The 25,380-nt window shown below is 44.2% G+C and overlaps 1 protein-coding gene across 2 annotated transcripts in view; it reads right to left on the bottom strand.

Annotated features, from left to right (window-relative positions):
* ARHGAP26 (Rho GTPase activating protein 26) overlaps positions 1-25,380 on the bottom strand; it is a 475,905-nt gene that overhangs the window by 319,297 nt on the left and 131,228 nt on the right. For both annotated transcript variants that reach the window (XM_052642542.1, XM_052642543.1), the window contains exons 4-9: positions 23,755-23,826; positions 18,347-18,448; positions 11,464-11,574; positions 4,121-4,225; positions 2,574-2,703; positions 478-578 (exon numbers count right to left, since the gene is read on the bottom strand). In XM_052642542.1, coding sequence (XP_052498502.1) covers positions 478-578; positions 2,574-2,703; positions 4,121-4,225; positions 11,464-11,574; positions 18,347-18,448; positions 23,755-23,826 — 621 coding nt within the window. The remainder of the gene's footprint in view (positions 1-477; positions 579-2,573; positions 2,704-4,120; positions 4,226-11,463; positions 11,575-18,346; positions 18,449-23,754; positions 23,827-25,380) is intronic.

The raw sequence follows: 25,380 nt of genomic DNA, 5'->3' as shown, positions 1-25,380 counted from the left end.
CTGTTTTAAAAGTCACTAGATTTTTTAGTGTTCTGTTACAATAAATAACTGGAATAGATATCTGGAAAATTGAAATGACAGATAGATAACTGGAACATCTAAACTGCAAACTGGCAGTCCTCTAGGTATCAGATGAAAGTGATGTATGGCAAAACCAATACAATATTGTAAAGTAAAAAAATAATAATAATAGAAAATCAGTTTCACAGGATGAGGTCATCCAAGAATTTCTAGTATCTAAACATATTAACACATTTAATATTGCATATATGTGAAATACAAGAATCTGTCTTAATTACAGCTTCTAACACAGCTTATAACTAAAAATAATCATCTTATTTATCTACTTTATTCTGAAACTACTATATAAAAATGGAGAAAATTACAGTAAACATTGGAGGTTTTACTTCAAACATGCATTACACCCATCGTATGTTAACCAAGTAAATCAAACATGAAATTTAAAAATGAACTCACCCCCTTTCCTCCTGACTTTTGGTCAAATGGTACCATGGTGATTTGTTTAGAATCCCGTTGATATGTACAGTAATGCTTCACCCAGGAAGTTCCAAAGTGACCTGCAAAATAATACTCCCCATTAAACATCTCTACATGTCCACTGCATACTGGACAACACAGAACATGTAACTCACAATGCTCACCTATCCTTAAACTGTTTCTAGGGGCAATATATTCTCCACACCAGCTAGACAACCACAGGCAGAAATGTGATCTCACACACTGGAAGTGAAACTAACCCAGGACTTTTCCCAAGGACCAAGGAAGACTTTTTCCCACTAAATGCTGCATCTGGTGGGTCTTAAAATATAATGGAAGTAGAGGTTCTCTGGGGAAATTAAATCACTTTCCCATCATCGATTCCCATCTGAAGCTTCCCTTCTCTCCCCTGACAGGAGTAAGATGACTGAATAAGAACATAGCGAGGCTCCTCAAAATGCCCGTCACCGTCCCCATCTGGTGCAATGACTACATGCTTCCCACACAGCTACGGTGTGATCACGTGCACAGACATACAGGGGTTCTGACCTACTTTCAAACTCCTAATTTTTACTTCAGCAGAACTCAAGAAGATCTGAAAAGCAGACAAGAAAAACCCAGAAACACTAGACATGTGGAACAGAAGTAACTACAAATACTCAAATGTAATCTAAGTGTTTGTCCCTCAAAATTATCCCTCGGGAAAGAGGCAGGTGCCCTGAAGACAAATTCTTACAGTTTCTTATTTTACTGGTGCCTGCCCAATTACTTTATTTCAAACAAAGTACTATTAGGGGAAAAAGGCATAATTGGCATTGTTAGCCTGCAAAGACCTCAATCAATATGAGTTCTGGATGCTTATAGAGATTGCATAGCAGATATGATTAAAAAAAATAATGATAACATGAAAAAAGATTCAGCAGACACTTAATAGGTATTTGTCAGGGTATGAATACCCATTGCAAGTGTTGGATGTCACTTAATACACTTAAAAAGCAACGGAGTGTTTACATTGGAGCATCAAGAACAAATGAAAACAGCAACTATTCTCATGTGTTTTTGTGGCTTAGAGAATAAATTACAGTGATGGCACAAAGATTTCAAAAGTGCTGTGTATGTAGCTTCTGCTTCTTACAAGCCTTAACAAGCTCATACCTGTAAGAATAAGGGACATAAAACTCTCGTCATAACTGATACTCCAACTTCAAATCCCATTCCTACACCATTGTCACCAGGGAACAATTTTATGCCCAAGCAAGTTTCTGAGCAACCACTACACAGAATAATCACTGTAAGTATTTTGTTTCATAGGAAACTTCTAGGAGTGAAGACATTTAACAATCCTAATCCACAGTGCCCAGATAGGAGACTATAAGAAGAACTATCCATTAAAGAAAAACAATGCCCTGTCTTTAATCTCTAGTACTGCATGCATGAATTAAGTCTGGGAGTGCTACAGCCCAGTGCATAAATCTGAGTCATCACTGAAAACCCTATGTTAGCAGCACCTAGCATTTCTTTCATGACGTCCTATGGGCAAGTCGATGGCCCTTCTCCCTGGCTTGTAAAGTGAGCTTTTGTGTCTACTTTTCATAAAATTTAATTGTTGGAATGACAAGAGTTGAAGTGAAGAAGGAAAGGGCCAAAGTCATGGTAGTTTAGGCCTTGCTGAAACAAATCTCAAAAACAACTATTATCAGGTCTACCACAGGATATGACTATAAAGTCCAGTCAGTTAGACCTCTCCAAGGCCTCTACGCCAAGGCTGTGGTATGTAAAGCTGTACTGAGGGTACACAGGAACCTCAAGAATAGAGTGGCACCAAGGGGAGAGGTGGCACCGCAGAGCCTATGAATTCCGGGTTGCAACAGGATTCCAGTTACACAGAAAACACAATATTTCACTAGGAGATAGACAAGACCTGTGGACAGCATCTTTTCCCTAGAAAGCTGAACTATAAAGTCATTCTCCTTTGACCAAATAAATGTTCCATGTCAGGCACTACTGGATACACCCCCAGCTCCTGAGAAAAAAGGCATGAGTACAGCCACGCAGCTGGTTTGCCTGGCACTCACGTTTCTCCTGGACGTAGAGGTACCCTTCCATAGTGTAAGGACTGATAGTCTTGTGCTCGAGGGGATTCTCCTTCATCTTCTTCATCAGGGATTCCACCTCCGACCTGGTGCCTTCAAAGCGATTTCTTGTCTAGAATGAAAGGAATTTTATCCAAATCAATGAAATGAAACCCTCTTTGTTTCTCCAACACTTCAGAGTATCAAGCTACAGAATCCCAGATCTAAAACCAAGTGAGAAATGTTCAGCTATCAAAAAATAAGGCAAATGTTCACTTCATTGGTATATTTTGGCCTGAAAGCCCTATCCAAGAATGACTCTCAAATTCTAGGGACCATCAAAATCACATGGGGAACCAGCAGGAAATGCAACTGACCAATCCTCACCTCCAAAGATAAACTCATCACCTCTCAACCCAGAGACGTGCGTTTCTAGCAAGCGTCCCAGCAACTCTGAGGCAGAGGGCCCACAGCAAGACAAGCCCTCCACCAGCCTCTAGGACAGAGATGCTCTCGCGCTGGCTGCTTGCTGACAGCTTCCTCCTCAAATGCCGCCGTTCCATGTAAGGTTCCCGCTCCCCCAGGACAGCCTGCACCAGCACACAGGGCAGCCCAGGGACCACTGCAGCTCCAGGGGGGCCTGTGCCATCAGCTGAGGCCGCACAACTCCTCCCTCTGCAGGGCCTGCTGCCCTCAACTCTCTCATAGGCGTTTTCACCCACACTGCCTCCTGGGAACCTGCTCTGTGTAAATCTCCGCTTCAGAGCCTGTCTTCTGAGAAACCCAGCCCAACAGGAGGCCATACTTCGTGAAGGCTCGTTCAAGACCCTGCAACTTCCTGTTCTCAGAGGCACCACAGGGAACAATGAGAGCTTGGGCTTCCAAAAGCATACAGTCCAACCCACTCGGATACACCTGGGTTTATTTTGACACAGGATCACCCAGAGACAAAGTGTAGACTAATGTGATCACATTAGGGAAGAAAGGGGTTTAGTCCCAGTGAGACTGATCAGAGGCCTAAGCCAGATTCTGTGCACCCAAAGGTCCTGCTGCTTACAATCTGGGAAAGGAGATTGGGAGTAAGGCACACTGACTTGGATTTCCTCACCAAGAGTTGAACAAGAGCACATCCTTTGAGCTGGAGGCCAGCATGTGTTCCCCACCCCCTACCTCTGAATACACAGTCTAGTGTTTCAAGTGGCCAGGCAGCTGGACGCACAGAAGGGAGGCCAGGCGGGGTTGGGTGGGGCTGGGACTTCCACTGCCGAAGGAAATCCTGACGTTGGTGCTACAGATTTAAAACATAATCAGCAGCAGCACTTCCGCGAACAGAAATAACGGAGCTTTGAAATAACAGAGGTGAGGATGAGCTCTGGGACCACCAAGCACCCTGGAGATGACTGCCCTCTGCTGCCCTTTGAACCCAAGCAAGATCCATCCTCCCCATCTGCATTCCCATCCATTTACGCGATCTCTATGCAACCAGACCCATGTTTTGTTTCTTCCTTCCCTTAACAAGGGAAAGGAAGCCCATCCCCTCGCCCACTCACGTTCTGTATGCTGATAGTCAACTGTGTCTTGAAGTCATTGAAGTCCTTGGCCAGTTCATAACCATGGTGATAGAAAGTGAAGAGTCCTTGTAGGAATGCCAGTAGCTGTAAAGGGAAGACCTCACATAAGCAGGTTCAAGAGGTATTATGGAGCTGTATCTGAGTTCCCAGCCCTGCTCTGAACATAATATAATGACAAGGTAATAATAATGACTATCATTTACTGAGCTCTTCTTACATGCCAGGCACTTGGGACTTCATATGCCCCATCTCGCTGAATAGTCCTAACAGTAGGATTCATTTCATAGGTTGTTATCTCCATTTTAACAATAAGGAAGCAGATTCAGAGAGGTTAGGTAACTTGCCCCAAAACACACAGTATATAGCAGCTAGGATTTGAAACCAGGCCTCCTTGGCACCAACACCCAAGCTCATATCCTGTGAGCCTCATCACCTCCTAAGAAAATCACTCCTTCAGAAACCAAAGACGAGGGGTCCCACTCAGTCTCCACCTATTAAATTCATTACATCAGGTTATCATGCAAAAGGATGTGGTTATACTGATAACTGACAAAGAAGACAGAAAAGGAAGCTGGTGTGTCCTGAGTCTGCAGCCTAACAGGCAAAGTCAAATAAAAAAAAATCATCAAGATTAGACTCCAGTTCAAGTGTGTTTCTGCACTTGCCATAAATTATCCAAAAGTCAACACTCTGGACCCTTTATTAAAATAATCCCATGTTCCCACATTTTCAGTTAAGATGGTTTCCCTAAATTCTCATTTAAAGTGCCTTGGGCTAAAAGGTAAGGGCATTCCTTGTTTAGTCTTGTCTTTAGTGAAGAGTGAAAACATCTGTTCACCATGATTCTCACAATAGGCCTTCATATACTTAAAACCACTAATGTCCCCAGCCTGAGCCCCTGCCAGCCTTCACTTCTCCAAGCTAAATAAACGAGTGTCCTGCCGTCTCTCCTCTCATAGCGCATATGGAACCTCATTGCTGTTACGCTTTCTGGCCCCTTCCCAAGCTCTACATATCCTGCCTCGGTCCCATATCGCAAGCTGAAAGGATTATAATTAAAGCCTGAACAGGGTTTAGAATAACCAGGACCTCAACTTTATCACAAGCTCAATTCTACTACATTTGGAGACCAGCCCCAATTTAACATGAACTTCCTGAAGCTGACTCACATCGTTTGAGTTGTTCCCTCAGACCTACCTCAAACACGTTATATCAAGACACAGTTGCATCACTTTATACTGTTGTGTTTAATCTTCTAGTCCTTAAATGAACACACCTTTACTTATTAAACACAATCTCACTTTGTTTCACCTAACTCTCCCTTTCTGAGAAGCAGCCTTAACGATGAAAGTAAAGGAGACCTTTACACTTTGCCTGTGGCAGGAATGGTAAACACCAGGGTGTATACTGACCTGTCTTCAGGCAACGCCACATGGCCAGCCCACTTTAAAGAGCTTTACACTGGAAAGTCAGACAAGGCCCAGCTCATAACAACATGGTCTCTTGACTTCCTGTTGCCATTGTCCCTGGAGCATCTGTTCCCTTACATCTTCACAGGAGGTAAGCCACAGGCATTGCTGGCTCCTCTGGCTAGAAACACATCTAGGGGCACCATTTATACATCCCTAACCTAAATTAAGGAACAGGGGGTAAGCCACAGAGAGTCACCAAGGGCTAACAATGAATTCTTTTCCTCAAGATGACCATAGTCTCTGGACGTCCTCTGTGTAAAACCCATTTCTGTGAAGAAGGCCCATACTTTTTCTTCTAAACAGCTCCAGTAATGGAGAAGGAGGGGCTGCTGTGCCAAATCTAGTGCCATATTCACAAGGACAGCTGTCCTTCCTTATGTCTTCCCTCCCTGTCGTCCTTGAATGCTGCTGCTCCATCAACTTTTCCAGGGCACTCAATCACCCTCTACTGGAGAATAATGCAGAAGATAAGCAACTGATGCTCAGGATATTCCTCCTATTAACTCTGAGTTATCCTTCACTTAAAATCAACAGGGCCTCTCTTGTCTCAGGGTAATTATCTCACTAAGATGTCACCTGCATGTACACACAAGCACTCCAAAGGCAGAGGGCTGCTGATATTTATTTTGGTTTTCACTTCCTTTGGTATCATGCCTGGTTGTCCATTTTTCTACAGGAAATGATGCCTTAAATATTGTTATCTTTGGACCACTTCCCTTCCTTCTCCCCTCACAGCATCTTTCCTCCCCTCCCTGACCTCCCACACACTGTATGCATCTCTGAACCTATGACCCATGGGAAATGAAAGTCCACTGCTCAGGGGTGGGCAAGGCCCACAGAAAGACTCCAGAGAAGAAAGGATCTGTCCGCTTCAAAGAAATGCTTCTCCTCACACAGAGAGAAGTGCTGCTGTGGCCTCACCTGGTTATTAGGTAAGAGAAGCCGCATGTGCACCCAGGCTCCTCCCTGGACACCAGACACACCACCACAGCACAACAAAGGAAATGCCAAAGAGAGACCTTACCACTCTCCCCTTCCCTTCTGCCCCATCCTTGTTTTCCTCTGAGAATTACTGTAAGAAAAATCTATTTTTATTTCCTAGCTGATTACATAATTAAAAAAAAAAAAAGAAAGAACAAAAACCTAACTGCTTTATTAGCAATGGTTGCATCATTCTGGACTCTGTGATAAATTTGTTTCCATTCATAGAACAGGTTGAATTTTGCCCCTCTATATCCAAAAGATATGAAGTGTGAACCCCCAGATTTCAGAATGTGATTTTCTGTAGAAATAGGATCTGTACAGTGGTAATAAAGTGAAAATGAATCCATTAGGCCCTAATTGAAAATGACTGGTGTTCTGAAAAACCGGGGGTGTGGGAGGGTAGAGTTTGGACATAGTAACAAACACAGAGAGAAGACAGACATGCCAGGATGAGGAACTGAAGTGACTTGTCTATAAAGCAAGGAATGCCAAACACTGCCAGGAAAGCACCAGAAGCCAGGAAGAGGAAAGGAGGGATTAGTTCTCTAAAGGTTCCAGGCGGAGCAGGGCCCTGCTGACCTGGATCTCAGACGTCTATAGCCTCTGGAACTGTGAGTCGGTACACTTCTGCTGCTCTGAGGCACCCAGTTTGTAGTACTTTGTTACAGAAACCATAGCAGAAAAATACAGCTACTAAGAACAATTCATGCACACAGTGAAGAGAAGGGCTGCTGGCAGAGAGATAAAAAGCTGGGCTGGGGAAGCCAAGTAACTCCCTGTAACTCATCCTTAACCTATTAGCACACTGGGCCACGGCAAAGGCTGAGATCATCTATGCAGCTGATTTAGCACAGGAGTGCTGGCGGGGCCACTCAGCAAGAGAGACAGATGCAGGCCGGTGTATCAGAAGAGACACTGAGCGGATGGGGTCGCAACAGGATGCCACTGACCAAAGAGAAAGAAGGACAACCTGCAATGGGGCAAGAGCTGTGAGAAAGGACAGAAAGGCAGAGCACTGAGAAATACTCAGGAGGCGAAACTCAGAGGCTGCAGAGCCTGACAAATGTGTAGACTGAGTTCTCAGCAGCACAAGGTAACCGTCAACTATGAAAACTCAGGAAACAGACGGAACGAGGCTTCCCCTTCGGGAAGCCATTAAGTCATTATGTATGATCCCAATCTCCAGAACATTTAGTATCTCAACAATAAAATTAAGGTTTCCAGGGCACAAAAAAATAGAGGATTTAGATCCCTGAAGTCTGACTTTTCTTCCTTGGCATACTAACATTTTGTTTTTCTAAAGGTAGGTAACATCTTGGTACTTGAAGTTACTTTTTAAGAAACAAATGAACATAGTTGATGTGCATGGAGGTTCCCTGAATGGCTGCAAGATTCCGTTGAGTGAAACCAACTCAACACATGAACACTTATACCAGGCACCCCAACAATTTAGTTCAATTGATTTTTTGTCGGTTTCCTTTCCACCTGCAAATAGTCAAATGCTGTTTCAAATAGAAATTAAGAGTCAGACCATTACAGCTCTGCCATTTACTAGGTGTGACCTTGCAGAGAGGTAAATAAACATGCTTCAATTTCTTTATCTGAAAACAAAAACAGGACCTACCCTCAAATAATGATTGAATGACATAATGTGGCAATGCACTTATTAGTTACACAGAACATAACAGAGTTTCAGCTGATATCAAGTGTTACGTTCTTCTGTACAATCTAGGCCAGTAGTTTAAACTTTAATGTGCAGCAGAATCACCTGGAAGGCTCACAAAAGTATAGATGACCGGATCCCACTCCCAAATTTCAGTTATGGGGTACAGCTTGAGAAGTTTTATTTCTAGGACTTTGAGAACTACTAATCCAGTCAGTAGCTTTTTTGCTATATGACTCTCTTCTCCCTACTCACAGCTCCAGCCACTCACCTGCTTGTCTACTAGTATGCTCAGAAACAAGAACTTCTGTGGAAAAGTGAAGGTTATGTATCTATATCCAACCTCTCAGCCAACTCATTTTTTTAAAAAATATTTATTTATTTGGCTGTGCTGGGTATTAGTTGTGACATGTGGAATCTTAGTTGAAGTATGTAGGATCTCTAGTTGCGGTATGTGGAATGTAGTTCCCTGACCAGGATCAAACTCAGGCCCCCTGCATTGGGAGTGCAGTGTCTCGGCCACTGGCCACTTGACCACTGGCCACTCAGCCAATTCTAACACGAGACCAGACATTTTTTCATTAGCTTTCCAGGTGCCTCACTTTATGAACTCAAAAACATCTGCAATCCACAATGGTTTTCTACTTTTTAAACCCCTCTGTACATCCTGTCCAACCTGGCACTCACCCGCATGCAACTTTGGCTAGCTCGTTACTATATATATTGCTTCCCCAAGGAGGCTGTGAGCTCCCTGGACAGAGCAGCTGGGTTGTCAGTATTTTCTATGTATTCAGAAAAAAATGCTTTTAGATTTATCAAGACTGTATTAAACAAAGCAGACCCTGTTAACACTGCCACTTGACTCATTCACTCATTTAAGGAGACCCTGGATGGCCAGGGGTCGTCTGACCCTCTGCCTCAGAATTAAAAAAAAAAAAAAAAGCTGTTAACTGGGTCCTAATAAGCAACTATATAATAACTGGGTGTTAATTAGGTTAGCACTTTCCTGGTGGCTCATAAAGAATCCACCTGCAATGCAGGATATGCAGGTTCAATTCCTGGGTCGGGAAGATCCACTGGAAAAGGGCATCGCAACCCATTCCAGTATTCTTGGCCTGGAGGATCCCATGGACTGAGGAGCCTGGTGGGTTATGGTCCACAGGGTCACAAAAAGTCAGACACAACTGAAGTGACTGAGCACACACACACCCAATTAGGTTAGCTCTATGCTAAGCATCTTACCTGGATAAACTCAGGTAATCTCCCTAACATCTTTATAAATGGGATTGTTGTACCTATTTTGCAGATGAGAAAACTGAGGCCCACAAAATAACTTCCCAAGAACAGGCACCTGGAATATGACTGAGCCGAGATTTAAAAGCAGGCAATCTGGTTCTAGAGCCCTTGACAATGATGCTACACTGCCTCTCAAAAAGCTCAAGACACTGATATATTACACTAGAATGCCAGGAAACAGAAAGGTAAATCCTTACAGATTTCTTTTTAAAAAGAGGAGAAAGGAAGGGAGGAGGAGGAGGAAAGCTCACATAGATGAACAGAGTCATCCAGCTGAGACCAGCCTAGACTAGATGAACCCCACAGATGTGTGAGAAACATCTACTGTTATATAAGGTTTTATGGTTATTAGTTACCCAACAAAAGCTAACAGATACAGTACCTGATTTACTATACGGAGAAATCAAAATGAACAAGGAAAAACACCTCCAAAAAACGGGATGGGTCAATTAAAATGCAACTCATCAAAATCAGGCATTTATAAAATAACATCAATTAATCTGTACATAAAGGTTATTAGAATCATACTGCTGTTTTTCTATAGAAATTCTAGCAAAAGCAAGTAAAAATGCCAAAGGCTCATTCTTCATGACAGCATTTGAATTCCTGCCCCAACCATGAGAGATGAGACTGTAATTGAATGGCTGGTTTTAACACCTCTGGGCCCCAAGCAGGGAAATCAACAAGCTTGCTTTCTCTGACAGATGGCTTCCCCATCTCACAGATCCTGCAGAAAGACAAGGATTTTGAGATCTTGGTAGAGATCACTGCTAGAAAGGAAGATATCTCTAAAATTTCCAACATTCAAGTAAGACTGAGGTAATTAACAACTCTGAAGAATTTGCCAGATGACATGGCTGGGAGGAGATCCCAAGAACATAACAGTTTCTGCAAAGTAAAAGACAGAAGCATCAGATTCCAAGATCAGAGTCTTAAAATCACCTGCCAGTCTACACACCTAAAAAGCACCCCCAAAGTCTATAAAATAGAAAGGGGGCACAAAACACTCTTGACCAAAAAGGGAGGTCATTTTCTTTCAGTTTCTTATAATTTTATTATTTACTAAAGAAAATCACTCTTTCTTAAATTTAGGTAATCTTATTTGTAAAGAGATTCAAGGCTTAGGTCTAAATCAGAGGCTGCATCTGGCTGAAAAGTTCAAGATCTGCAAGTCTTAAATTGAGGCCCATGTGCTCATTTGGTGTTTCCATGGATTCTGAACACTAGCGCCACAGCAGAGTAAAGCAGTACCACGTCTCCACGAAACCACAACCACACTGGGGTGGCCGAGGCTACGGACAGACTTGTTCCCACACTGCAGCCCTACATGCCCACTGGGATGTTCCACCCAAGTCCAAACCCCATCACAGTCTCTTCAGGGCAATCTCCATGCCTCCTGGTTATAACAAGCCTAGAGTGAGACACTGCTTCCTATCCCATCTTTTTAATACATGCCTGGGATAAGAAGGGGCTTTGAACTTAGGGGGCAAAAAGAGAAAGGTTTCCTTGGGTTGCTATCTTTGGGTTATTTGTGGGAGAAAGGAAGCAGGGTCGAGGGTGGGGGCTCAGGGGCAGGCAGAGGAAGAAGAAAAGGTTAAGGGGTCATCACTATTGTTTGCAAGATGAAAACCCCTCCCCTCCTTTACTCTGACTTGGAAATGAACCAGCCCAACCCAACCCAACATAGATGAGGGAACCGTTGCTGAACATTCTACTTCCATGTCTTTGGCGGCACTGGGAAGAATCCAGGGTAGCCAGATGACAGCACTGTTACTAGCACAAGGCACAGCATCAGGGCTGGTCAGTCTCTTCTTTAACAACTTAGAGCATTTCAAAATCTAGGTAACTGGAATGAGGGGTAGGGATGCAAGTCTGGGTACACGGCAAAACCCTGAGCATCTACTTACAGGCTCCACGAACTCAAACATCTTCCTCTCTTGGACTTCCTGCACCTTGAAGACATACTCCAGGGATACTTCATAGAAATGCTGCCGGACCAGGTCCACTTGGCTGTCTGCCTACAAGCAAGATGGGATTTCAGAGAAAAAGCAGGTCACTATCGGAGGAGAGGATTCAGTAAGCAGCTCCCCACCCCTACCCCCACCCCTCGCCAAGAAAAGATCTCCGGAGATGGTTTTTAAAAACAAATCCAGTAGCATGAAGCAGAAATCAGAATAATGTTCATGGTTACCTGAGCGCTAAGTTTGGGCCAGGCACCGTGCCCATAGCTGTACATCATTATCGTATTCAGTCCTCATAAATTTTAGTTATTTAACCCTCATTATAATCCTAAAAAGAAGATAGCATCCTTACCCCTAACTTACAGGAAGTAAATGAAATCGGCTAACATTAACAAACCTGACAGAGTTGGTACAAGACAGAGCTGGGAGTTCTGTCCTGGCTGCTCTTTCTCCAAACCTCTAGACTCTACCACCTTCCCACAGTGGGGCAGACCTACGTTCCATGAAAGACAGAATTTTAAAGAGAAAAAGAAAACGTGCAGGACCATCCTCATCCGATCCACCCTAATGAACAAAACAATCTGATAGCGGACAGGAGACCTCAGAACAGAACATTTTCACTCATCCCAAACACTTTCTTTGGACAAAGATGAACTACTAGTTTACAGTGTAATTGGGCTTCCCTGGTGGCTCAGCAGTAAAGAATCCACATCCCTATGCAGGAGACCTGGGTTCCATCCTTGGGACAGGAAAAAATCCCCTGGAGAAGGAAATGGCAACCTACTCCAGTATTCTTGCCTGGGAAATCCCATGGACAGAGGAGGCTGGCGGGCTACAGGCCACCGGGTCGCAAAACAGTCAGATACACTTACACGAGCAGCTGGATTTGTCAAGCCCCTGCAGTCCTTGATTTCTCGAAGTGCAAATCCAACACACTTCCACCAGGGACCCACCTACTTCCCCCAACTCCCCCCAAATCCTGGATGAACAACAACAGCAAAGCAGAGTAATTACCTTGCTCCCTCAAAGCCTTACCTCCTACTCTTGCAGGTCATGAGACCTGGAAAGACCCACACCTGGTACAAGTAGGCAGCGATCTGGGATCCAGAACCCAGGGGAGAAAATCACTGTGTGGAGCGGCAAGAAGCTGTGCTGAGAAGTGCCTCAACCACCACTACCAAGCTCTTACACTTTCAACAGTGTGGCGGAAGTCAATTCACTCTTTCCAAACAGATAATTACACTGAAAGCACATTTCAATGACAAAAGAAAAATATGATTTTTTAAAAACAAAAATGGATATCCTGCTAATAGGAAACAAAACACTCTTTTCTTTAGAAATAAAGGTGTCAGGTGTCATTCGATAACATACTTTACAAAGACAAAGCTCCCAAAGGAGTATTTCTTTCAGCGTTCCATTGTCAAGATTCCTGCAGAGCAAACCTGGGACAGATCTTGCACTTCATTAGGTATTGCTAACATATGGTATTGCTAACCTTGTATCTTAAGGACTTGGCAAATTGTTCATTCAGTCATTGGGCTGCACAGCTTAATGAGGAAAAGAGATAAATAATCGTGTAAATTAAAAAAAAAATATTTTACAAACTCTGGAAAAGGACGAGGTGCTATGAAACAATCCAGAAGATCCATTCAAGTCTCCTGGTAGTGACTTCCTCCCAGGGCAACTTCCATATTAATACAGAGAAGGTCCCAGCTCCCTAAGTTTAAGTGCTGCACAAATCAACATAAAGGGCTAAGCCTGTGGGCATGTCCTAAGCCTCCAAGCAGGAGAGCTGATGTCTGAGCACTGACCAAGTTCACTTGGAGGACAGAGTTCAAAAAGTGCTGCACTAACCCCCTCTCCAGGGTGGTCAGCAAGAGTCTGCACACTTCTGCCTGGGCTCCTGCCAACTGAGGCCTGTAAGCCCCCGCAGTTCTTGATTTCTCGTAGTGCAAGTCCAACACCTTTACACCTAGGGACACATCTACTTCCCCTGACTTCCCCCACAACCTGAATACATCCTCCCTGCTCAGCCTAGCCAAGTGAGACTGCAGCAGCAAAAGGGCGCTTCTGAAAAGCCGCAAGTTAGGCCAGGCTGGAGAAGGCAGGAGGAAAGTGCTCTGAGAAGAGTAGAGCGCAGCATCAGTGAGAGCGCCGCGAGAGCGACCGCTTGGGTGGGAATCGCAGTCCCATCACTTTCTAGCCGGTGGGACCTGCTACAGCCACGTATCCTCTCTGGGTCTCTTCCCCGTACCTGGAGACTGGGGCTGGTATGACTTGCCCTTGCTCTGAGCAGAGCTGTTTAGAGGAGAAAATGAGTTAAAGGACGTGAACAATTTGAAAACCAGGATGTGTTCCATGTACACTGAGTGTTACCACCAGGGAAGTGGAAGCAGATGGGCTCCAAGCCCTGCTCCTACCCTAAACCAGCCACATCTTCTTGGGCAATGCCAGTCCTCTCCTCACTGGCCTCTCTGCTTTCTTTCTCTGCCCCCACAATCTGATCTCTATCCAGCAGCCGGAACACTTTTCCTAAAATCTCCATCAGATACTTTCACAGCTCCTTCAGTGCCTCCCCCTGGCCCCAACGATGGTCTGAAGACCCTGAGGGGCCAGCCCACCCCTCTCTCTCTCCCTCAACCCCTCCCTCTCCTGTTCCAACTGGGGCTTCTAGCCACCCTCCAACACTCCAAACTCTTTCTTTCCATGCAACCCCTGCACTTGTTGTTCCATCTGCCTGAAAAAACCCCTCTCCCTAGACAGAAGTTCGATTTTTTTGGACTTTAATGCATACGGAGAAATACCTTTGCCACATAACTCAATAAACATACGTATATAATTAGACGCAACACACTGTCATCTTTTTCACTCTATTCCAGCCTACTCTACTCTATTTCATGATCCAATAACTCAGATCTTATGACACATACACAATTTAAAGAACACTGTCCTAGCTTTTAGCCCATGTTGCTCCTTTTTTTCCCCTGGTCTCAATTCAAATGTCCCCTCTTTAGAGAAGCCTGCATTGACATTATTTTAGGAAGGTTACCCAGAGGAGTCTATATCCTATCTCCCAATTTATTTCCTTATCACTACATGAAATCCTCATTTATTCTTCTCTTTTTTCATGTACTGCCTAGTAGAATATAAAGTCAATGAGAGTAAAGACCTTGTTCCACTTTTCCATTTCAGATCCCAGAAAGGGGCCTGGCCCATAGCAAACATTCTGATGCTTGAGGAACAAAAGAATTGATCTCTATGTGAACACCAGTGACCCAGCACTGAGAAGAAAAGTTAAACAGGATGCATTTCCAATGGAAAAGGAAAAAAAAAAAAAGAAATCCCAAGTGGAATGGTATGTTTCTCCTGCCAGTGACCCTCTTATCTGGACCACTGAATTCACCCACATCCTTAGCCGCTGCTACAATGGAATCAGAAGCCGGATTCCAACCCCTGAGCAGGCAGCTCTTCTGTTACTCAAGAAGCCGTCAATCTACCAGCTTGTCTAAGACCCACCGACTACTCTCTGCTTCCTGGAAAAGACACATTCTCCTAGATTGTAAGTTCCTACCATTCATTTCACTCCCCACAACACACTTAACTCCTGAACAGACTTTTCACAGAAGCATCCAATGAATAATTTGTCCAAGGAATGATTTCTTAGAAGCCAACTTCTGAGCCACTGAAGACACTGACATTTTAAAGCCATCCACTAGATGGCAGCATCGCTTCACATCACTACCCTGTTATTTCAGCCACCAGAGACAGGGGATGGGCTAGAATTTACAAGTATTCAGGTCAGGCCTACAAGCAAGGAACAATTCTGGATCATCAAAGAAAATAGATTTCATTATATGTGTAGTAGTAGATTAATAAGATTGTTAAAAGTTTATTTTTTAATAAATGGGAGGAAAATCATCACTAAATAGCTGGAAGACATTGAGCTAATCACTTGACCTCTGCAAGGACCTCAGTTCCTGCAAATGGAATTCTAAGAGGTTTAACCAGAGGATCACCAAGGTCCCTCCTGCTCCCTGCTTCCATTAGTTTGACACTCACATTAAATAACAATGGCTGGCAGGCAGCCCAGCAACATCCTTCCCTTCCAAGATGGAGAGATAAGAGCTTACTGGGTTAAGGGAAAGGTCTCCAGAGTCAGGAGCCAGGGTTCAAATACTTGCTGACTAGCAATGGGCAGGCTATTTAACATCTTGGAGCATCAGCTGCCTTCTGTGTAAGAGAGAGGGAATCCATCTGTACCTCATAGGGTGGTTGTGAGAAGTTGAGCAGATTCCATGTGAAGTGCTGGTACATAAATATGTATTCAGTAAACACCACCACTATTATTGTTGCTGTTGCTAGTAAAAATATTATCATCATTATTATTATGAGATTTTTATTCAATTTAACTCAGCTAAGGTATAAAAAGCAGTGCTTGAGAAGAGACCAGGACTTTCAACAAAGACCTACGGCCCAATACTTGCTTTCCAAGTACTTAGGAAGTGTGAATGGGTAAAAGACAAGGGCTGTAACAACAAAAAAAAAAACCATAATGCAAAAATATCCACTAAGATAAATACTGGCAAATGCAGAACTGCAGATAGAATGCTTGCCCTCCTCCCCACTACATTAGTGACTAATCCCTAGTGTGATAGCATTTGGGGTGGAGCGTGTAGGAAGTAATTATGAGCTTAGAGTCTTGAGCATAGAATCCTTTTTTTAAAGTCTTCATTAAATTTGTTACAATGTTGCTTCTGTTTTATTTTTTGTTTTTTAGGCCAGGAGGCATGTGGGATCTTGGCTCCCCAACCAGGGATCAAACCCACACCTCCTGCACTGGAAGGTGAAGTCTTAACTACTGGACCACCAGGGAAGTCTCTTGTAGAGTTTCTACACAAGTTGCCAAGGAGACTCACTCACTCTACCCCTTTTGCCTTCTGAGGACACAGTCAGAAGACAGCCATCTATGAACCAGCAGGCCTCACCAGACACCAAATCTGCCACCACCTGGATCCTGGACTTCCCAATATCCAGAACTGAGAAACAAGTTTCAGTTGTTTATAAGCAACCCAGTCTATGGTATTCCATCACAGCAGCCGGAACATAAGGCACCAGGAAGAATGCCATCCAATGTTAACAGGGGAGGGGGAGGAACAGGCCAGTCATGGGGATAATACTTTACATTTGTGTAGCAGCTGTGATTTACCATCTCATACATGAAGTAGGCAGGACAGGTGATTTATGAGTATTTTACGAAGGAACTAGAGCTCAGAGAGACCAAGTACTTTACCAGGTCACACAGTCAACTATGTGGTAGAGCAAGCCTTGAAAGAAGGTATCTCTGTCAGTCCAGTGTTCTGGTCCCCATACTGCTATCTCAGTTCAGTTCAGTCGCTCGGTCATGTCCGACTCTTTGCAACCCCATGGACTGCAGCACACCAGGCTTCCCTTTACCTCAACAACTCCCAGAGCTTACTCAAACTCAGGTCCATCGAGTCAGTGATGCCATCCAACCATCTCACCCTCTGTCATCCCCTTCTCCTCCTGCCTTCAATCTTTCCCAGCATCAGGGTCTTTTCCAATGAGTCAGTTCTTTGCCATCAGGTGGCTGAAGTATTGGAGCTTCAGCTATCTCAGGAGGAGATGCTATTGGCATGGCCCTAAAGGAAAATGTGGGACTTGTCCCAGACCAACTCATCAGGATCCAAGCGTGGAGAGAACAGACTGGGAGGAGAAGCTGTCTCACTCTGGGGATGTCATACATGTGCACCTCCCAATACCAGTAGGTGCTAGAACAACTATTTACTCACTCATTCAAACACTCACTTCAAAGCAAAGAGTTCTAAGCACACTACTTCCTAACTGGGATATGAAACAAATCCCAGTGGGGAGGGGAGTGGCCTCTAACATCTCCTGACTAATCCTGATCTTTCAGCCTTTAACCCCATCACCTTCATGTGAACAGAAGTACTGGCATGGAATTTGCTCTAAAAGAAAGGAAACTGAAGAATGCAGGCTCACTCAGGACCCACAGGGTCTCTTTTAGCACACACCTGAGACAGTTCAAGCAAATTTTTAACAGTTAAGAGGATATTCATGTAGCCAAGCATGGAGTTACACTAGCAAACTGCCCTGTCTCTCCAAAACATATACCCCATCACCCTGAAAATCTCCATGAACTAAATAAAAATGGTCACAGCTCCAAGTTCACAAAGCCAACTTTTCTTTCCAAGTTAACCACTCTTCAAAAAGACTTTATGCAAAAACAAACAAACAAACAGGGGCAGATCAAAGAATTTACTTTTTTGAAACAAGGTAACCTCTGCACAAAATATATGAGACAATAAAATAATGCTAAAGAAAAAAAAATAATGTCAAGTAGCGGTTGGATTTTTTTTTTTTTTTTTTCATTTCACATTAAGGAAGGATGACCAAAGGGTTTCAGATACTAACATTTCAAATCAGTGATGTAAGGAGAAAGTCAAAAGGCAAGGTAAGGGCATACAGAATCAAAAGTCAAGGGTGAGAGAAACAGGAAAACAGATCTCAGTTTGAAAGGAGGAAGCACAGTCTAGTGATTAGGGTGATTTTGACCAGCTGCATGTTCCTTGCCATGGACAGGATGGATAGCACACAGTGTGAGCTGCAGTTTGAGAAGGGACAAAGGCCACGTGGGCAGCAAGCATGGAAGGAGGGATGAGAATGAAGCTCCTGGCTTCTGAGGTCCCTGCCAACCCTAGGATGTTCCAGCAAAGAGTAACCAGCACATATCCACAGTACCATGGAAACATTAAAACACTTTATTCAGGACACTAGTAAAGTCTCTTACCTCCTGAAGCTGAGACTCTTTCTTCTTGGAAGACAAATTCAAGTGTTTTTCTAAAATGCCACAATACTTCTCTGTCTCCTTGTCATACTTCTTTTTGGCCTCCTGGCAAAAAAAAAAAAAAAAGAGGAAAAGAGAAAGAAAAAAGAAAAATAAGATGTTCCAGGAATGAAAGCAACCCAGGGTCAGACTCTTCCTGTTCATCTTCACGGGTTAATCATTCCCTTAGACCCAGAAATGTGGCAGACTACCCAGCTCCTACTCTCCCAATAATGCCCATGAAACCAAACAACCACACATCAATATCCTGACCGCTCTGAGGGTCTACCATAGAGGAGCCACTGCAATACCAGAAAAGAGGTAGACACCAGTATTTCACAGTGGCAGAGTCAGGACTCCACCTTCTAAAAACTTCAGTTGTAAGATAGAAATTTATAGTTTATAACTCACAAGGATGTTCAAAGCCAAAGGAAGAAGGAAAGTTATCTGCAAAGCTAGTCCCCAAACAGGAAGGTCTACATACACCTTAAAGGGGACAAGTCTGAACTAATGGTAGATCAAGCTTTAACCATGTTCAAAAAGCACTGTTTAATTTGGAGGCCTAAATATCCTTGATGCAATAATATCACATATGGATCTTCAAGGTAAGGAATCATTCTAAACAAAGAAGATGTTATCTTCCCAGATGTGTTCACTGCAGCAGCATTTATAATAACCAAAAAAAAAAAAGCAAGAGTAACATTGCTGCCTAAGAATAGAATTTGGGATAATTAAAATATGAGGTACTCAATACACATAACTTAGAAGGCTAGCTATCATATGGAAGGATGCTCACAACATAATGAAAAGTAGTGACAGCATGATACAAACTTGTTGCATCCTACAAAGGATGTGTCTACCTGCAGACAAACATTAGGTGGGAAGGTACTTCAGTGAAAATACCTGAGATAGGAAATGGGATAATGAGTGATGTTTTCCTCCATTAGGGAGATGTCTATTATCCTATATGATTGCTTTCAAAATAAAAAATATATGTATGTAAACATTGTATTACAAGTAATAATCCCTGCTCTCCCAAAGTCACTGCGTTTCTATTCCCTATTTTACAGATAAGAAAACTTAGATGCAGGAGGTTAACTTCTGTAAAAAGTTCCAGAGAGTGACAAGAGCTCGAGTCTGAGCCCAAGACAAGCTGCTTCTAAGCCCACACCTGGACATACTGTCGTAGGTGGTTTCTCTTCCCTCCACATTTCAGTGGGGATGGCAGGCAAGGGGGCTGGAGGAAGGTCCACCATGGCCTGATAAACAGGATCAAATGCACTAACTAGGTGCATCACTCCTGCTTTTGACTTTTGGGGATTCCACCGGAGATATTTTTCTGCAACTCCAAGGCTTATAAGAGGAGAAAAAAAGTTGTGGCCAGATAAGGAAGCTGAGACCCCTCTTCATTTAATGATGATGTAATGAGCAAACACTCTATGTAAGGATCCTTCAGGCACTGGAAATATAAGGCAGAAAAGGCCCCACCCTCATGGTGGGGGTGTTCAAGCAGAAGGAGAAACACAATTAACCAGGAAACAAACAGCGCGATTTCAGACTGCCACAGATCCATGAAGGGAACAGGGTGCAGCCCCAAAGATTCTTGCAGACAAGTGTTCTGGAGAGGCTTCCCTGGGGAGGGGAAGTGTGATCAAAGCGCTGCTCACCTAGTGAGTGGGAGGGGACTGATACATGCAGCTGGCAGAACACCCAGAGCCTAAGCGTCACGGAGACACCAAGAGACCATCACCTGAAGCGCCAACAAGCACCCGTGGCATCAGAACACCATTCATCGGGTCAACGCCAAGACTCTAAGCCTCACAAAATGGGCAGAATCATCATTTACCCATTTGAGCTGGCATGTGTCCACTTCTACAAATCTGAATTTTGTTTGAAAGTCTTACATACATGAAAAAACATGTAAAAGCAAGTGGAGACAAAGCCAGAGGACACATTAATCCTTCAAACAGGAAAGGTATAGGCAAGACACTTGACTCAATGCTTTTCCTTCACAGAAATCTAGTGACTTGGAGCTGCGGTTCCAACTCTGCTTAATACTCATACAGCCCTTTCACCAGGCTTGTCAGCAACCCCCAAAAGACAACCCTGTGCCAGCACAGTCCAGCTGACCAGAGGTGAGAAGAGGCCTGGGAACATGCGTCATTGACATTCTGTGACTTTCTGGCAACTTGAGCCTCCACATTCCATGCTCAAGAGGACAGCCAGAGCTTAAGGGAACAGGAAGCGGTTCCTGTCCTGAGAAAACAGAAACAAGATCTCTGGGGGCATAACTCCACTAAGACTGAGATAATGTTCTTTAGACAGGAAGGTAGTAAGACTCAGCCACTCAGGTACCAAGACGGTATTCACTGACTTCCAGAGGGTACACAGTAGTTGGCAAAATGGATCCAAGACAGAGTTAGGATCCTGGTAATGATTCCCAACTCCGTACAAACCTCTGTCCCTTCAGGACTCAATTTCCTGATCTATAAATTCAGGATGACTAAATCAGATAATGCCTCCAGTTTTCCCTTTCAGCTCAGAGACTAATATAAAAAGCATTAAGAACACCCACCCCATCGTAGGACTGTCAGGACTAAATGAGATTAGCCGTATCCAGTGCTTGGCAGAGCACCTGGCACATGGAAAGAGCTTGATAGAATTCCGTGCTGACGGTGGTGGCGGCAGCCGGGGTAGCGGCAGTGACGATGAGGTCCAGCATCTAAACCTACCTCCTTCTATCAAAACACCAATCACTTTCCATGTCCCACATCCCAGGAAGGAAACCCTTCACAGCACCCACCGCAATGTGCGAGATCACATGCTTATTTATACCATTCTGTACAGGGCCTTCCTCCCTGCAGGCCATGAGCAAGGCAACTACATCTGCATTTATTCTCCACCAAACAGCAATGTGGAGCACAGTGCCAGGCACGCAGCAGGCTTCCATCGTATCTTATGAATGAACTGCGTGTATGGAACAGAACAGCTAATACCAAATGACCTTATGACAGCATTCTGAGCACTGTATAGGGGTTTGCTGATTTCTTCCTCATAATAACTCTGTAAGGTGAGCACTACCATGATCCCCATTTCTCAGTTTAGGAAAAAGAAGGTCAGTAATCGCCCCATGTTTATATGTGAACAGCACAAATGGGATTTGGACTCGAGCAGCCCCACTCTGAACCACCCTCTCTGACGTCTACTGTAGTTTCACTGGAGAACCCAGCTTTGGCTGTAAGAAAAATCAATTCCCCCAAACTCAGGTATCTAAAAGTAAGGCCATGGCTAAGCCAAGCCCATAGGATCTTCCTTACCTCCAAGCACCATATTAGCACAAGAATGCTCCTCATTCATAGCCTTCACTCCCTGCCACCGCCCCCAGCACTCTAACTTTTGCTTCTTCGAGTAGCAACAGGTTGTTATAGCAACTGAACTGGCACCAGAGTGGGGAGGAGGATGGGTAATTTTTGCATCACACGGGCAGAGTTTGGAAACTTCCACTTGGCCGTTACAGGGAACTTGCTGGCTCTGAGGTATTCCTGAATTGGCTCCCTCAGTGGCCTAGTAGAGAGATTGTTGTTTCTTTGTGTTCTTGTAAATGTACATAATTCTGTGATATACATGAACGGTGTGGGGGTGGGGATGAGGAACAGGTATATTGAAAAAAAAGAAAGAACAAAGGGGGAGGTATGGGAAATCATCCCCAGTGCCATCACCTTGCTCTTTGACGAGAATGAGAGAGGAGAATGCGTGTGAGGAAAGGCACGTTTTGGCGAGTGGCTCTTCTCTATACGTTTTTTAGTGCTTGCGTTCCTCACCATCTATCGCTCTCTGAAAAGTACCTGCTCCTGTCATGACCATCACTGACATCAGCCCAAAAGGAGCGCGCTCAGACCTCCCCTCCTTCTCCATGGTAACCATGGTAATCCCCAAAGTTGGACCGAGGGAAGAGGCTGGAGTGAGAGGCGTCTGCGCTTGGGAGCTGGAGAAGTGACTGCTTGAAAGATGACTCAGTGCATGGGTCTGCTCTGCCTCTGCCTCAAAGCTCTTTAGGATCCTCCAGAGCCACTTCCATATCGGTAGGACTGGGAGGCACAGGCCCCAGGGCCACAGAAGAGAAGGTGCTCATGGGGTCTGCATCAGTGAGAACTCAGGGAGGGGCACTCAGCATTATCCTATCTGTCCCTCAGCCTGTTCAAAGGCCTGGACAAAATCTTAGCAGAATAAGACTTCCTTTAAATTATACATTCCTTAATGTATGATGATACAATACCAATGAGCTCCAATTTCTTCATAAATGAAAACTGTAAAACTGGATGAGAAGTGCTGGAAAACTGGAAGAAAAATCTCGGCTGTGGTCCCTCCTTCAAACTAGGGTCGTCCATCCCTCTGAATAACGGTGACTGACCAGAACGTCTCTTTCACGCCCTAAGCATATTCATTTTCAGAAAGCAGATGCACTTAGTTGGGGGTGGGAGAGACCACCCTAGTTACACTTCGATTCTGTGTTTTCCTACCTACAAGCAGGCATCTCTCAAGGCCATTTCACAACAGTAAAATCCACACCGTCTCAACAAGAGGGTGACATTGCCCAAGATCCCCTGCAGGTGGCGCAAGGGGCTGCAAGGCAAAAGACTCAGTTCAGTTTAAAAAAAAAAAAAACCAGGAAGAAAACCTTGAAAATTCTTTTGCTTTCATTGATTCCAATGAAAACATCTTGCCTATAGGTGGGCTCTAACACTCTACTGAAGGTCAACCTGGCTGGGGCTGTCTAGTGATTTATCACAGGGCGGGAAACCCAGGAGAATCCACCTTTAAAAAAATGAATAACAGGTTAGAATCAGCCAAGTTTCAGCAACAATCGTCCCAGGTCAGTGGTAACAAATGCTGACCTCTGGGTTGACGCAGTCCTGCTTTTTGACTTGCACAGCATGCAATATTTATTTTAAAATTATGTGCCACCAATTTTTTAAAGCCAGGAAATTTCACATAAAACTTTGACTTTTCAGTTTCTCTTGAAAAAATGTAAAGATCTAACAACAAAGGGCTCAATTTCACGCACAGCGAAAGTGAGCTAAGAAGAGGGTCCTCACATCCACAAGGGCCTATTTGTAACCCCTGTCCTAGGCCTCAGTCCTGACTTTGGCAAACAATACAATTCCATAGTGTCCAAACACACAGGTTAACTATTCACGCAAAGGAGACACAGTTTCCACCTCTGGATGATTTATGAGCTAGCACAACACAATCAGATACCAAAACACTACACGACTCATCTGGGGATGACCTCTCAGTCTTATTCGGATACTAGGTGTTGTATTTTCCAGACCTCCTATCCTGAAATCCAAGAAGGCTTGCAAAATTCTCACCTTGGCAGCCCCAATCTGCTCCTTTCGAAACTTCTCCAAGGGAGTGATGAGCACTTCACTGGCGTTCTCAATCTGGAGGGGAAAAGCAGAGGGGTGGGGGAGGGGGGACACAGAAACAGGATCGGTAAAGAAGCAGGGCAGTTCCGGCACAGAAAACTCCCCCAGGCCTCAGTATAAAATCTGAGTTAGCGTGGTGCCTGCGTCACCTCTTCGTAACACTTGAACCAACAGCACACCAAATCAAACTTTAGTCATCGGTTCAAAATACGGTATTCTTCCTATGCATGAGTAAGACAGATTCTTTAAAAATAAAAATGAGAACCTTTAAAAATGTAAGCAACCACACTGAAGGCAAGCGGAACTGGTGACAGAGTAGGGTCTAAATTTCAAGCTTCAGCTGACATCTTCTTGTAAATGCTCATTCAGCCAAGTTATATTTAAGTAGATATATATTCAACCTTAAATCTAAGTTAACCCTCCCTGCAAAAAAAAAAAAAAAAACAACCCACCTTTGGTGACATAAAAACCATCCAAGACTGATTCTATGTAGCCCTCCCTACCAGTTCTGGACTGGGATCAAGACACGCGGGCCTCCCGGCTGCCTTTCAGCTTCATCTCACTGTACTCACCCCCTCAGGCCCCGCCCTCCAACCACACTGTCACCTGAAAGTGCAAGTCGCTCAGTCGTGTCCGACTCTTTGCGACACCACGGACTGTACAGTCCATGGACTTCTCCAGGCCAGAACACTGGAGTGCGTAGCCTTTCCCTTCTCCAGGAGATTGTCCCAACCCAGGGACTGAACCCAGGTCTCCTGCATTGCAGGCAGATTCGTTACCAGCTGAGCCACAAGGGAAGCCCAAGAATACTGGAGTGGGTAGACTATCCCTTCTCCAGTGGGTCTTCCCGACCCAGGAATAGAACTGGGGTCTCCTACACTACAGGCGGATTGTTTACCAACTGAGCTATCAGGGAAGCCTTACTGTCACCTGAAAGCACTTCAAACGGACCAAACCTTCCCCACTTCCGAAACTCTGCATTTGGTTGGTCTTTTAGATGTTCTGTTTCCAAATTCTTGTGCGGACAACTCATTACTTCTTGCAATTCAGTTTTCAGCTTAAATATCACCTCTTTAGGGAGGCTTTCTCTACTGCCAAAGTAATCCAAAGAAACTTCCCACCACCTCACCAAGCGTTTTCTTCAGAAGACGTAGACTAGCCGAAGCTCTCTGCTTCACCATTACAATATACATACATACACGCCACTGTCTTATAAATGCTCACTTGTCCACCATCATCCCCAAAACACAGAAGAGTGCTGAAACAAAGGAACACTCAGACGTTTTCAACAATGAAATAAATGAATAAATTGGTTCTTGGTTGGCTGCCAACTGTGTGACTACGGGCAAAACATTTAACCTCTCTGGGCTCTAATTTCCTCATCTGCAAAATAAGTGGGGTGAATTGTTCCAGCTCTAAGATTCTATGGTCTTTTCTAAGGCAGCACGACATTTTACAGTCTTTCCTTTAAGTCATTCACTGCTCACTTGTCACTCAACTGATTATTTCAGGAATCTCATCGCAACAAAGCATTATTTTTCTAAATCACATGCCTATCCATTGCAATGA

This window comes from Budorcas taxicolor, chromosome 7 (genome assembly GCF_023091745.1).
Source record: "Budorcas taxicolor isolate Tak-1 chromosome 7, Takin1.1, whole genome shotgun sequence".
Lineage (NCBI taxonomy): Eukaryota > Metazoa > Chordata > Mammalia > Artiodactyla > Bovidae > Budorcas > Budorcas taxicolor.
The sequence above is the reverse complement of the archived record's forward strand: the minus strand, read 5'-3'. Positions and strand labels throughout refer to the sequence as shown.